The following is a 16,040-nucleotide window of genomic DNA, read 5'->3' on the forward strand; positions in this document are numbered from 1 at the left end:
TGTAGTGGTATCTCCTTTCATCATTATTTTAATTTTCAGTACCCTTAATGACATACGATGTTTGAACATCTTTTCATTTGCTTATTTGCTATCTAAATGTTTTCTTTGGTTAGGTTTGGCTCTTTTGCCCATTTTTAAAATTGGACTTGTTTTTATTATTGAGTTTTAAGAATTTGTTTGTGTATCTTGGATACCAGTATTTTGTCGGATATATGCTTTGCAGTGATTTTTCTCCCAGTGTGTAACTTGTCTGTTTGCTCTTTTAACATTGTCTATCCCAGTGATATTTTTAATTTTAATGAAATCCATTTTTTCTTTCTTGGAATATACTTTTGGTGTTATCACCCAGATTTTTTCTTCTGTTTATCTTCTAGAAGAATTATAGTTCCGTATTTTACATTTAGGTGTATAGTCCATTGTGAGTTAATCTCTGTCTAGATTTTGCACATAAACGGTCAGTTCCTCCAGCACCATTAGATGACTAGTCTTTCTTTTTGAATTGCCTTTGCTCCCTTATCAAAGATCAGTTGCAATTTGTATGAATCTATTTCTGGCCTGTTTATTCTGTACAACGGATCTCTTTGTTCTTTTGATAATACCGTACAGTCTTGATTACTGTGGCTTTATAGTAAGTTGAGCGTCAGTTCTATGACTTTGTTGTTTTTCTTTAATACTGGGTCGACCATTCTGGATCTTTTGCCTTTCCATATAGACTTTAGAAGCAGTTTGTCAATAATCCACAAGATTACTTGTTGCGATTTTGGTGTAGTGACTGTTGAATTTGTAGATCAAGTTGGGAAGAACCGATATCTTAACAATAGTGAGTTTTCTTATCCATGAATGTAGACTATATCTCCATTTACAAACATTTACATAGATATCACAGGTTCAGTTCCAAACCGCTGTAATAAAGCAGATATCATAATAAAGCAAGTCACATGAATTTTTTGGTTTCCCAATGCATATAAAAGTTATAGTCTATTAAGTGTGCAGTGGCCGTATGTCTATAAAAAACAGTGTGCCTAGCTAATTAAAAATACTTTATTGCTAAAAAATGCTAGCCTTTGGTGAACCTAAATCTTTTTGTTGGTGAAGGATTTGAAATATTGTATGAATTACTAAAATGTGACACAGTGAGCAAATGCTCTTGGAAAGAGGAGCCAGTAGCCCTGCTTGGTGCAAGGTTGCCATAAACATTCAGTTTATTAAAAAACACTGCAAACAAAGCACAGTAAAGCAAAGTGCAATAACATGACGTATGCTGAAATTTATATCTTCTTTGATTTATGTCATTAGTGCTTTATAGTTTTTCTCATATAGATCATGTATCTGTTTTGTTAGATTTATACTAACTTTTTTCAGTGCTGTGTTGTTTTTAATTTCAAATTACAATCATTCATTTTTAGTATATAGGAAGCAATTGACATTTGTGTATTAACCTTATGTCCTACAATTTTGCTCTAATTACTTATTAGTTCCACTAATTTTTTGATCAGTTTGGGATTTTCTACACAGCAGTGTCACCTGCAAACAAGGAGAGTTTTATTTTTCTGTTCATAATTGGTACACCTTTTCTTGTCTTATTGCATTAGCTGTGTTCGGTACACTGTTGAATAGTTTTTAAAGGGGATACCCTCATTTCCTGTCTTGGGAGAAGGGACTATATTTTCTTACCATGATTTAGCAATAAGGTTATTGTAGATATTTTTTTAAGTCAAGTTGAGGAAGTTCTTTATCCCTAGTTGGACAGAGAGTTTTGTTATAAATGAATGTTGGATTTTTTTCAAATGCTTCTCTGCGTCTATTGATATGATCATGTGGTTTTTCTTTTCTAGCATATTTTTCATTGTCTAGCATAATATGGATTGTATTAATTGATTTTCAGGTGTTGAAACAACCTTGCATAACTGGAGTAAATCCCACTTGGTTGTTATGTATGGTGGTGGTGGTGATTTAATTGCTAAATCATGTCTAACTCCTGTGACCCCATGGACTGTAGCCTGACAGGCTCCTCTGCCCAGGGGATTTTCCAGGCAAGAATACTGGAGTGGGTTGCCATTTCTTTCTTCAGGGTATCTTCCCAACCCAGGAATTGAATACCTGGGCCTACTGCTTTGCAGGATGATTCTTTACTGACTGAGCTATGAGGGAAGCCCCAGTTGTTAAGTATAATTCTTTTCATTGTATTTTGGGTTTGAGAATTTTTTGGTATCTATGTTTATGAAAGATACAGGTTTGTAACTTTTCTTCTAGTAATGGCTTTGGTTTTGGTAGTAGGGTATGCTGACCTCACAGAACACCAGGAAATGCTCCCTCTGCTTCTGTTTACTAGCACGGATTATAAAGAATTGGCATCACTCTTTTAATGTTTGGTAATAAGCATCTGAATGCAGAGTTCCAAAGAACAGCAAGGAGAGATAAGAAAGCCTTCCTCAGCGATCAATGCAAAGAAATAGAGGAAAACAACAGAATGGGAAAGACTAGAGATCTCTTCAAGAAAATTAGAGATACCAAGGGGACATTTCATGCAAAGATGGGCTCAATAAAGGACAGAAATGGTATTGACCTAACTGAAGCAGAAGATATTAAGAAGAGGTGGCAAGAATACACAGAAAAACTGTATGATCTTCACAACCCAGATAATCATGATGGTGTGATCACTCACCTAGAGCCAGACATCCTGGAGTGTGAAGTCAAGTGGGCCTTAGAAAGCATCACTACGAACAAAGCTAGTGGAGGTGATGGAATTCTGGTTGAGCTCTTTCAAATCCTGAAAGATGATGCTGTGAAAGTGCTGCACTCAATTTGCCAGCAAATTTGGAAAACTCAGCAGTGGCCACAGGACTGGAAAAGGTCAGTTTTTATTCCAATCCCAAAGAAAGGCAATGCCAAAGAATGCTCAAACTACCACACAATTGCATTCATCTCACACGCTAGTAAAGTAATGCTCAAAATTCTCCAAGCCAGGCTTCGGCAATACGTCAACCATGAACTTCCAGATGTTCAAGCTGGTTTTAGAAAAGGCAGAGGAACCAGAGACCAAATTGCCAACATCCGCTGGATCATCGAAAAAGCAAGAGAGTTCCAGAAAAACATCTATTTCTGCTTTATTGACTATGCCAAAGCCTTTGACTTTGTGGATCACAATAAACTGTGGAAAATTCTGAAAGAGATGGGAATACCAGACCACCTGACCTGCCTCTTGAGAAATTTGTATGCAGGTCAGGAAGCAACAGTTAGAACTGGACATGGAACAACAGAGTGGTTCCAAATTGGAAAAGGAGTTCGTCAAGGCTGTATATTGTCACCCTGTTTATTTAACTTATATGCAGAGTACATCATGAGAAATGCTGGGCTGAAGAAGCACAAGCTGGAATCAAGATTGCCGGGAGAAATATCAATAACCTCAGATATGACACCACCCTTATGGCAGAAAGTGAAGAGGAACTAAAAAGCCTCTTGATGAAAGTGAAAGAGGAGAGTGAAAAAGTTGGCTTAAAACTCAGCATTCAGAAAACGAAGATCATGGCATCTGGTCCCATCACTTCATGGGAAATAGATGGGGAAACAGTGTCAGACTTTATTTTTTGGGGAGCTCCAAAATCACTGCAGATGGTGACTGCAGCCATGAAATTAAAAGACTTACTCCTTGGAAAAGTTATGACCAACTTAGATAGCATATTGAAAAGTAGAGACATTACTTTGCCAACAAAGGTCCGTCTAGTCAAGGCTATGGTTTTTCCTGTGGTCATGTATGGATGTGAGAGTTGGACTGTGAAGAAAGCTGAGCACCAAAGAATTGATGCCTTTGAACTGTGCTGTTGGAGAAGACTCTTGAGAGTCCCTTGGATTGCAAGGAGATCTAACCAGTCCATTCTGAAAGAGATCAGCCCTGAGATTTCTTTGGAAGGAATGATGCTAAAGCTGAAACTCCAGTACTTTGGCCACCTCATGCGAAGAGTTGACTCATTGGAAAAGACTCTGATGCTGGGAGGGATTGGAGGCAGGAGGAGAAGGGGACGACAGAGGATGAGATGGCTGGATGGCACCACTGACTTGATGGACGTGAGTCTGAGTGAACTCCGGGAGTTGGTGATGGACAGGGAGGCCTGGCGTGCTGCGATTCATGGGGTCACAAAGAGTCGGACATGACTGAGCGACTGAACTGAACTGAACTGAATTTATCAGCAAAACCAGTTGGGCTTAGTGCTTTCTGTTTTGGAAGTTATTAATCGTTAATTGAATTTCTTTCATAGTAAAAGCCTATTTAGATTATGTATTTTTTCTTGTTTGAGTTTTGCTAGACTATTTTTCGAGAAATTGGTTCATTTCATCTGATTTATCAAATTAGTGGGCATAGAGTTATCATAATATTCCTTTATTATAAATGCTTGAAAGGTGAATAGTGGTGACCCCATTTCAATTTGATATTAATAATTTGTGTCTTTGCTCTTTTTTTCTTAATTAGCCTGGCTAGAAGTTTATCAATTCTATTAATCTTTTCAAAGAACCAGTTTTTGGTTTTGTTGATTTTCTAATTTTCTTTTCTTAATTTCATTGATCTCTGCTATAATTTTTATTATTTCTCCTACTCTGCATTTAATTTGCTCTTCTTTTTCTAGTATCCTAGCTTATTACATTATTTATTCTATATCTTCTTTGCTAACATTCATTTAATGCTATAAATTTTCTCTGAGCACTGTTTTTGATACATCTCACAAATTCTGATGTTATATTTTGAACATATTTTTAAATTTCTGTTGAGACAACTTCTTTGATTTGGGTGTTATTTATCAATAGCAGTATGTTGTTTAATGGAGCTTCCCAGATAGCGCTAGTGGTAAAGAACCTGCTTGCCAACGCAGGAGATGTAAGTGATGCGAGTTCAATCCCTGGGTCGGGAAGATCCCCTGAAGGAGAGTATGGCAACCCACTCCAGTGTTCTTGCCTGGAGAATCCCATGGACAGAGGAGCCTGACAGGCTACAGTCCATAGGATTGCAGAGTTGGACACAACTGAAACGTCTTAACATGCACGCACATACGTTGTTTAATCTCCAAATATTTGGGGATTTTTCTAGCTATCTTTCTTTGCAATTTTAGCTTAATTCCTCTGTGGGCTGAGAGCATACTTCTTTTAAATTTGCTAAGGCATGTTTTATGGCCTGAAATGTGGTCTGTCTTGATGCATGCTCCATGTGAGCTTAAGAAGAATGTGTACAAGTTTCACATTGTACACATTCAATTTGTGTACAAATTGTACAATCTGTACAATCAGATTCACATTAAGATTTCTGCAAGGGCTGAACTTACTGTGGACACTCCAAGGGAGAATCTCTTTCTTGGCCTTTTCCAGTTTCTGGAGGCTACCTGTACTCTTTGGCTGGTAGGGTAGCTCCCTCCTTGTACCCTACGACTATCTTTAAAAGCCATCACTCAACTTCTGTTTCTGTGATCACATTTCCTCTTTTTCTGCATTTTGTTTTTAAGAACGTATGTGATTGCATTTACCTGGATAATCCAGGATAATCTCTCCTTCTCAAAATCCTTAATATAAACACACCTGTAAGGTCTCCTGTACCATGTGAGGTAACATATCCGTGGTTCCAGGAATTAGGATGTGAACATCTTGGCTGTGGGGTTGGAGGATGTTCTTCAGTTCACCACGGTAGTAGAGTCTGGATTTGAACTTGATATACCTGCTCTTGGAGCCACTTCTGTGCTCTTTCTGGCTTCCCTGTCACCTTCCACATCTAGTAGCTCCTCTATGGTGTATTTTACTAGTCTGTGTTTACCTTTACCATTAGGATGTGTCTCTCCTGAAACAGGACACATCCTTTTAAACCAAATGAATTCAGATCAAGGAAATTACGTGGAATCTTGAGGTATCAGCAACAGAGAAAAGAATTGTTTTTGATTCCTCAGTCTTTTAAGGCTGTGTGTGTGTCTGACTTTTGCAGTTTATTCATTTACCTCCTAATATTAATATAAATTATAAATTAAGTGCTAAGATAAGTATACACATATTTACCTAAATTCAAGTAGTTTCCTGTGGCTAATGGCTGTGTAATTGCTATGATTCCACCAAACTACTATTATGGAACTGTAATATATATCCTAAAGATGTTTGTCTGAGATGAAAATTCGAACAACTCATTTTGCCTTAAGTTTTGGTTTCTCTTTTTGTGGGAACAGAGGTAAGGACTAGAATGCTGTACATTTTAGAGAAGTTTTATATCAGAGTTTGTTATGCCAAATAGTCTTGCTTCAGTCACTGGACAGCATAATTAATAGTAAAAAGTTTTGGTAGTTTATCATGTCCTTTTATTCCTGGAAGCACTTTATGAGCCTTCAGCTATTAACACAACTATAGTCAGATACTGTGTGAAACCACATTTAGATAGTGTTTTCATTATGCTGGCAAATTTAACTACATTTCTGTGCGGTGTATGTGAGCCCCACCCAAACTTGAACCTGTTTCCATTTTGATGAGGTCCAATCAAGAGAAAAAGCAACAACAAAAAATCTTCCTGTGTGGCCTGTAGATATCAAGTCTGAAGATTATTAATACATTTCCAGCTTGGGACCACAAGCAAACAAACTCTTCCACAGATAACTACACCCTTCCTGTTTGGGACTGAGTTTACTGTGGAACAGATTTCGGAAATATGTTTCTGACCGTTGTGAATTTTATTTATAAAACTTTGGAGGGTGAGGTCCTTCCTTTAACAAAAAACTAATGATTTCCTGTCTAATGCCCAACCAGTGCATTTTAAGCAGTCTTTTTAGAAAATTTACCCTGTGGTACAGAATTACATTGCTTTGGGAAGTTCTGATTGTTCTTGTCAGCTAATGTACAAAAATTTGTCTTTTCAACGAATAATTCAAAAAGGATTTACAATCAAAAAATAAAACACAGCCTTTAAATGCTTTTATTGTCTCCAGAGTGAGAATAGTTTGCAGTTTAAATAAATGCATGAACACATTTTAAATACGGTTTTACTTTTGATATGCAAATCTGTACTACATTTATATTCTGTAAATATGCTAAATGAAAAGTTACAGTTATAGGTAAAACAGCAGATTTACATTAAAGAATTTGCAGGTTAATTCACAGTGTAACCTTATCCTCATCTAGTACATCTGCTATAAAGACGCCTATAAAATTTAGGCCACCCACAAAGTGGTCTGCTGAGGCCAATGGTTGATGTTAGAATGCTGTTATTATATGGGTTGACTGGTTTGGTAAGGAATTTACCTCCACTAAGACTGTAAAACACATCATGGTTCTGACTTCCCCCATGGGGACTGCATTGGCTTGACTTAGGTTAGATCCTCTGTGTTTGTTAGACCAGTTACTGTGCTCCATTGCCTTGACATCCTATGTAATATTATGCGGATGGTATACTGTTTCCTAAGTTGGTTTATTAGAGTAGTCAGTAATATTAATTCTGGGTCATGTAAACCTTGAGATAAACTGGAATAAACATTTGGTTTAAATATTCGAATTAAATTTAATGCCTATTAGGGGTAAATTTCGTTCACTATTCAGAAAAAATGTGTGTGTGTTTTAGTATTGAGATGGAGAAGGCAAACTGAGGATTTTATATATTTTAATTTCTGGGTCATTTGAAGAACTTATTCTTTGGGGCTTATGAATTATTTTCAAGAGCACGAAAGTGAATTTAGTATAATTTGGCAACCTAGTACTGAGAGGCAGAAACAAATATTCTTCTTTAAATAGCTATTTTAAGGGATTAAAAAAATATTGCAGACATTAAAAAATACAGCAGCAATCACCGTGACTAGCAGTGATCGTTTGAGGAATGAGAACTGTCATGAATGAAGCAATGTCTCAGATCACTTCTACAGTTTTAAAAAGTGAATAAAATTCTTTTTCAGAGAATGAACATGTTGATTGTTTTTGTTAAATTTGGAAAAATTAAAATTAAAACAGTACTTTTAAATCAGATAATTTGTATTTAATTTTCATGGAGACTTAACTAATTTTTCTTTAAATATATGAATTTACAGAGTATGAAAAATAGCATAGAAATCTAAAATGCATTTTGTGACTGCAAACTAAGGTTTAATGTGGAAAAAAATTAGCAGTTTTTAGACAGGAAATAATATTTGATTGCCATTGGTACAAATTATATATACACATTGAAATAAAATATTAAAATATATACATTAAAGTAGAAAATATATAGACATGTATACATGCATATACTATATATACATCTGTGTGTACACATGTGTATGTATGAACGTGTGTGTATAACATACTGTTTTGATCTGAACTCTGCCTTGGTGATTTTAAATATCAAATATTTATAACTTGAAAAGCTTTTTTCAGATAAATACTTTCAGCCTTCTTATAGTTGTTTGTTGTATACTAAACAGAATGTTGAATCTATCACCCGGTCATGATTCAAACAAATAATCGGAAGTTAGGGGCTTGTAATCATATTTCTTCCAAACAAGTAAATGAATAAAGCTATCAGCATGTCTTACCTAGCTGGTATTTGTTCTTAGTCCTCATTTCTAGTCTTATGTCCTATTGGTAGACTGCATTATGCTTGACAAATGCTATGCCTGACTTCTGTAGTCAGTGATGTGGTCTATCAGTGCTTTTCTGCTCATTCAACTTGCCAGCAAATCTCGAGAGAGAGTGGTTTAAATGGCCTTTGGCAGTAGTGTTTACTCAGAGTGAGAGGTTTTGTGTCTCCCTTTTAGATTTCAGTATCATAATTCTGTCTACTGAATCAGCTCAGTGTTTGGCTAATTATTCTTAGTAACCACAGTGTATTTATCTTTCTAGGTTTACCGACAAGACTGTGAAACTTTTGGGATGGTTGTGAAAATGCTGATTGAAAAAGATCCTTCATTAGAAAAGTCTATACAGTTTGCATTGAGACAGAATTTACATGAAATCGGTGAGCGGTGCGTTGAAGAACTCAAGCATTTTATTGCGGAGTATGACACCTCTAGTCAAGATTTTGGAGAGCCGTTTTAGATTGCTTTCTCAGGCAAAAAAAAAAATTTCTAGATTTTTTCCCCCTGGATTGTGTAAATCCTTAATATATGGAATTTTTGTGAAGAGAAATACTTTATGATAGTTGACCATATTTCCAATATCAAACATCTAAAATAGTCTGTTTAAGATATTTTAATTAGAATCTTTTTTATCTACATGTAGAGCCTTCTAATCCATACTTATCTTTTTTTTCCCTATCCTAAAACAATGGGTCAGTTAATTTTTCAAGCTTTCTTGAAAATGCAGTCCAAGATTTCTGTACTTACAGGACATGTCCTGCAGTCTTCCATTGTTAGGTGATCATCTGTTTGGTCACACTAGTGTAATTTATAGGTTAGAGTACATTCCACTTAAACATTTGTAGACTTTTTGCATTTCATAGTCAGTGATACCATGTGAAAATGTTACAATTCTGAGTTGTGTTTTATTGACTTGTTGCTTGCTTACCTTAGGCTTTGTAACTTTCAGTATGTTTAAGTATATTCAAATAAACTGAATACTTTGGTATCTTGGGAAATATTTGCTTTGAGGATAATTCTCATTGTGATAAAATAGAGCATTTAAATCTCTAAAAGACACCTCATAATAAAATCCTGTTTTCCAAGTAAATGAACTCAATGTCTTCTGTTAAAATAATCCTGAAACGCCTGACTAGTCTCACTGATGTGTGAGTCTTAAATATTATCACACAAAAGACTAACAGACTGGGAAATTGGAGATGAAAGATGAGGCCTATTTTAAAGTTGGATTTCTTTAAAAATTTCTAACCAAAAGAGAAAAATTTAGAATATGGGGGAAGTAGTGGAGTTCATTTTATCTGTAGGCGCATATTCCCCATCTCAAGAAAGAAAGTGATTGGTAACATATCCATAATTAAACACATTATGCCTTTGTTAATCTCTGTTTGTAATCCAACAGACTCTTGTTCTGCTGTCCCTTCTAGGGGCTCATAGCCCTCTACAAGTGTTTTTGAATGAAACAAAGAGTAGGCTGTAAGCCTAGCACATCTACCCTTCACCAAGCAGCCTGTGTAAACAATCCATGAGCGAGCCATCCACATCACGGGTTAGTTAAGAATCTAACTGGGACAATTAGGGGATTCCGCTCATTTCCTGATCACTTCCAGCTGCCCGGTGGCATTTAGCCAAATATGTAATTTCGTGGCATGTGTTTGGAAACTTTTAAAAATATTTGTTATTACTACCCAATTTCATTATCCTTCCATTCTTTTTCCATTCCACTCTCTCCTCAGTTGAATTTTGGCATTATTTTTAGTGGCCTCTATTGACTATATCTAAAGAGCTATACCAGAGTAGATAAAAATTCTATTAAAAGTAGAAATAGCGGTATAAATAATTTTAGTGGATCCTGTACTGTGTGCCTCAAAATATGCATTATGCCATTTCACAAGTTAAAAAACTAGTTGAAGGCAACAATTTATTAAGTTTCCTATATGAGATCACCTTGAATTTAGATATTGTACATAAGTCAAAACTAAACCCTATGTATCATCTTTGGTATTCTTCCCTAATGTGAAAAGTAGTTTTATCTGTTACCTACATTAGAAAGATTAAGAAAGTACTGATTTGTTTCTAACACCCATTTTTTCTTCTTAAATATTCTAATTCCAGGATTCATTTCCTCAAGTCAAGATGTCACAAGTTTAAAAATAAAACCTGAGACTCAACTACCTTGAGACAAAGGAGTTGTTTACTTTGTTGAACTTCACTAAACTAGAGAAATTTTACTCACAGATGCATTTAAATATAGGTTCAGTGGATACTTTCTTTTCCCCTCTCCCCAAATTACATTCAACATTTCACAGCTGTTTATAACTTGCCATCAGCATTATTCTGGTGCGCTTGTCAGTGTTAAATCTGTTTGTTTTATTTTTAAAGCTTTTTAAAGTTTTATTTTAGGATAGATGAATTCAGATACATGCCAGGGTATGTATGTTGCAAAATGTTCTTGATTAAAGAAATTTGTTTGTAAATTATCCATTGTTTTTGAGTATGCCCAATTGATGTGATAAAGTTTTGTCTTACCATAAAGCCTTGATGATCAACAGGGGGAAAGCAGATATTGTGAAGCTTTTGTGAACTTTAAAAGTACAAAATAAAGCAACCAGTTTTAAATAATTAGATCGTTTCTTTAAAAAAAAAAAAAACTGGCGTAAAGTGTTTTGCTTAAATGTAGATTTTTATTGCTCTCTACTGCAAGATTGCTTCTGAGTGTTCAGTTCACCTACTCAACACTACTCATCAGGATGGAGGATGTTTGAGGGTTGAGGAGCTATAATATTAACTTTGGTGACTTGGGAATCTCCGTGTCTGAGAAAGCAGTTAAGTGAGGTAAGATTGAGCACTGAGTCACGTGCCTGTGTGCTAAGTCGCTCCAATCATGTCCAACTCTGTGCAGCCCTAAGGACTGGAACCCATCAATCAGACCCCTCTGTCCATAGGTTTCTCATAGGGATCAAATCTGTGTCTCTTCCATCTCCTGCTTTGGCAAGTGGGTTCTTTACCACTGTGCCACCTGGGAACCCCATTGAGCATACAGTAGTGCTCAATAATTGTGTAATTATGAATCTTGAGTTTCAGAGAATTACAGGATAAAATCCGACAGCCTTAGAGTAACCTCTGGAGTACAGGAAACGTGTTGTCTTTGTGACCCTGGTTCCTAGCATAGCTTGGAAAGTTGTAGGTCCTCCTACTTTCTGTGCTTTCCAAAGCAAGTGACATTTGATCTCTGGGTCTTATTCAGGGAGAGAAGGGAAAGTATTGGAAGTTCAGGTTGGGGAAGACGATAGGGGATGAATGTAAGAAATGGTAGATTGAGAGCAGGAATATGAAGTGCTTTGAATCTTTTCTTTCCTACTTAAGATTTTTAAATAATTACCTTTGTATCAATATTTATTCTTGCCATAACCATTGATTTCTCATAGCCCCTCCGCCGCTTGCCAGCCATGAGCCAGTTCATAGACCCATAACCTCATCCCCTCAAGGGCAGGCCAGATCCCCTGAAGAAGGGACTCATGCTATAGTGCCTAAATATTCTGTAGTACTTTCAGCTTCACTTCACACCTTCTAAAGGGATCCTAAAGTCAAAGGAAAGCTCTGACAGTTTTTTGGCAACAACTTTGAAGATGGTGATCTGGTCATTCCTGAAGTATTCATGGTAGGCAATATTCAGCCAGCCACCCACGCAGCATTACATCTGTCACATTGCTCAGGCTGGCACCTGGAACTCCAGTGAGTAACGGCCACTCTTCTTGTCAGACTAAGGATTGTGGGTTAGCATTTCCTTCCTGCCAGTTCTCTCGAGAGCACTGATGTCACCCAATTCAGAAAGAAAAAGGGTGGGGCAAGAGCGGCTGGTAACTATAGTTAGCGGAATCTGTTCTTCCCTTTTCCCATGGTAATGGAATTGAAATTCACTCAGATGACTGCCTAATTAGGACTATGTTTTCTGTGTCCCTCTTGTGACAGGTGTAATCAAGTGACTTCTCTCCTGGGCTGGGACCGTTAGGACAGTGGATGTAACTCCTTCATGTTCTCTCTTACCCCTCCCTAAAGTAACAGGTTTAGCAGCCCAGCCTTAATTTGTTGAAGAGCCACAGACAGGAGATGCCTGGATCCCTGGGTGACCACATGGAGTACTGGACTGTCATGTAAAAAAGGAGTTAATGTCTATTATTTAAGCCACATTACTGGTTTTGGGTTAGCAGTCACCTTTTGCTCAAACTAATAGAAATGATATTTGAGGATTGGCTTTGCTGAAGTTTGCCTTCAGAAGGCTGTACCAGTTCTGTGTTTCCATCCTACAGTAATAATATATAATAATATAATACAATATAATAATCGTGGAGTAATGGGGACTGAGTTTACTTCAAGTTGTATTTAAAATGTCAGTTGGTGACATATTGCTAAGGCTGCATGCACATTTGTATAGCAGTAGGGACACCCTGCTTTTTCTAGCATGTTGTTTTTTGAGCTCTGCCCCCCATAGATGAATGAGTGTTCTAACGTTAGACCATTGTCACTGAAGTTTTAACTTTTGGTGGGGGGATGTTTTTTAAATTATCTTTTTAGAGATAACTGATGTATAACATATGTTTCGTGTGTGCAACCTTCTGTCCCTGCTTCCGTGTACTCCACAGTGTGCTCACCACCAAAGCGTTCGTTTCCATCCATTACCACACAGTAATACAGTGGCCTGCCCTGGTAGCTCAGCTGGTAAAGTACCTACAATGTGGGAGACCTGGGTTCGATCCCTAGGTCAGGAAGATCCCCTCGAGGAGAGCATGGCCACTCCAGTATTCTTGCCTGGAGAATTCCATGGACAGAGGAGCCTGGCGGGCTACAGTCCATGGGGTCGTGAAGAGTTGGACATGAGTGACTTAACACAGTACAAAATAGAAAATAACCACGCTTATAGACACTTGCTAGAAGAGGACACCTGAGGTCTTTCTCCACTGCCTAGGCTGCTCCTGTATGGTCATTTTTTTCTGGTTAGAACAGGTGTGAGGCGGGGAGGAGGAAAGGACAGAGTGATCCTGGCCAGCTGGCATGTGACCTTCAGGGCTACACTCTCTGGGAAGCCTGCTCCTGGCCCAGGACTCTGCTCCTGGCCCAGGACTCTGTTCCTGGGCTCCTGCTGGTGCCCCCTCTCAGGCTTTCTGGCTGAATCCCTGCTGTTGTCCTTGAGGGCAGCGAGGGTTCACTGAGAGGGTGAGGATCCAGCAGCCAGAAACAGTGTGCTGTCCCTGCATCCGTCTGATGGGAAGAGGCCACCCTTCATGACCAAGCTCTCAGGAAGACACACTGGCCAAATGGCTTCAGTGCCCTCAAGCAGACCCGGCGCCAGCGCCTGGCATGACCACACCCTCTGCTTGCCTGAGGCTGCTGAGGCCAGACCCGGGTCAGCCCCCAGAGGATGGGGCTATGTGGGAACGTTTGTATATGTGAGCGAGTGTGGAGGGCTGGGGTCGGGGTCGGGGGGAGAGAGGCGACAGTCCAGCTGAACCACAGCTCAGCAGGCCAAGGCATGTTTTGTGGTCAAGTGTTCAATTTCCCTTTCCTTTACTGGCCAGGACTGAACCTCAGCTGTGATGTGGGCTCAACCAGGGTGGCCTTCCACCACCACAGAGGGTGGGGATGGGGTGTGGCTCCTCAACACTGCAGGGCTTCCTCAACTAAGAGAGGGGAGTCATGTGTGAAAGTCACCTTTCCTTTCCAACACCCCAGGGGCCAAGAAGAGGCACCGTTTTTTTCAACATCTCATTCCCTGGGGCAGCTTGACCTCTACAAAGCCTACAGGGCTTGCCCCCATCCTGAGGTGCGAATGTTGAGTGAAGGGGTGACGCCCTGCAAGTGTGGGTAGGGGCGTGGAATTGGTCCCCACCTTGTAGGAATTTCACATTTTAAAAACTTTGTATTCCGTTACTTCTGTAGAGTAGAATCAAGTGTAACATCAGATGTAGCTTAAAGTACATTCCAGGTTTAATATATTAAATTTAGGATTCAGAGAAGCACTGTTTTTCATTTATTTCACTATCTGAACCACATTAGAAGGCCCATTCTAGTGTTTTTAGATTCACAAACAACACTTTCACATGTTGTAAGCCAATGAGTATTTTTCTCTCACTTTACAATTAAGGGCTTGCCTAAGGTCATATAACTGGAAGGGGCAGAGTCAGTGTTTTACCCATATCTTTCAACTTTTAAACTTGGTGTTCTTGAAAGAAGTGGAAGTTCAGTGGTCATTCAGAACTAGGTTCCAATGCTGACTCCAGGACACGCTAGTTGTTGGTATGTACACTTATGGTGTAATATGTTTGTGATGTTTATAATATGTTTGTTATATATAAAAATAACTTACAAAAAACTTCTGATAAAATCCTTGCTCAGTAGATTTTCACCTATACTCAGTCACTACTACCATCTATGTTGGTTTCTATGACTTCTGCTTTGGAGTTAATTTAGAAAACATCTTACAGGTTCATAAGACATGGTTGTTAAGGGGCAGGTAGGGTTACAGCCCCCACAGTTACCACATAGCCTGGAACTCAGCTCTTTGGTGTGGTACCTGGACCCATAGTGATTTGAGAAGTGTCATTTAAGTGGAATAAACCTGGTAATTCAGCTCTCCTATACTGGGAGCCAACATTAATTAAACAAAGTTAACACTTTTTCAGCTTTGCTTACAACATGTTCAGAGATTCCAGACTGCTACTAACTGCACTGTAGAAAAAAAAATCTTTTATCTTGGTAATTGGGGGAAAAATAAAACACAAGGGAGGAAAATGTCTTGTTTTCCATATTCTGTATGCCATTTCAGATTGCCTACTTAAAGGAAAAAGCCAACTTGCAGCATATGCACCTAGAGGGAGGTAAGCACTGCCAAACTTCATGCCCACTCAGAGTCGCAAGCATTAAAATGTAGATAAGCACCAACCGTCTTTAAAGCTACCAACTCTCATGAGCCATGGTCTCTGAAGGACCATCCTGTCAGCAATCTTTGCCAAGTATGTTGGTAAATGAAGAGTCAAAAAGGGAAATGACACTTTATGCTGAGTGGGGTGACTTGCCTGCTGGCTGACCCAATAAATTCAGTTTGGTCTTCACAGAATACCAACGCTGGAAGGAAGCCTTTGAGATGGTTGAGCACCTCTCATTTTACAGAAATGGAAACTTGGCCACAGCACTCAACCCGCCTGAGATAATGAGAGAGGGGAGTCTCCTAACCCACATCCCCTGAATTCTAGAGTCCAGTGTGCTTTGCATCTCTCCATCATCAACTTCGTGGCAGCTTTATATTAGCCTAGTAATCACTTTTTCCAACATCAGGTGCTTTTAGTTTGTTGACCTAAAAATGTGAAAACAAGTATTAGCACTTAGGAGAACTACTTTCATGTTCTCGATGGTACTGTTTATGTTGTCTGGAATCAAGTGCTTCTGGAGAATGCAAGTTCCTTCTCAAGTTGCCCTAACAGCACCTTG

The 16,040-nt window shown here is 38.4% G+C and overlaps 1 protein-coding gene across 10 annotated transcripts in view; it reads left to right on the forward strand.

Moving 5' to 3' along the window:
- PPHLN1 (periphilin 1) overlaps positions 1 to 11,177 on the forward strand; it is a 175,103-nt gene extending 163,926 nt beyond the window's left edge. For 9 of the 10 annotated variants that reach the window (XM_027542616.1, XM_027542606.1, XM_027542609.1 and 6 more), the window contains one exon: positions 8,824 to 11,177. In XM_027542616.1, the coding sequence (XP_027398417.1) occupies positions 8,824 to 9,018 (195 nt within the window). In that variant the 3' untranslated portion in view covers positions 9,019 to 11,177. The remainder of the gene's footprint in view (positions 1 to 8,823) is intronic. The other variant, XM_027542611.1, reaches the window with a different exon arrangement.
- Positions 11,178 to 16,040: the final 4,863 nt, after the last annotated feature.

This window comes from Bos indicus x Bos taurus, chromosome 5, assembly GCF_003369695.1.
Source record: "Bos indicus x Bos taurus breed Angus x Brahman F1 hybrid chromosome 5, Bos_hybrid_MaternalHap_v2.0, whole genome shotgun sequence".
NCBI lineage: Eukaryota > Metazoa > Chordata > Mammalia > Artiodactyla > Bovidae > Bos > Bos indicus x Bos taurus.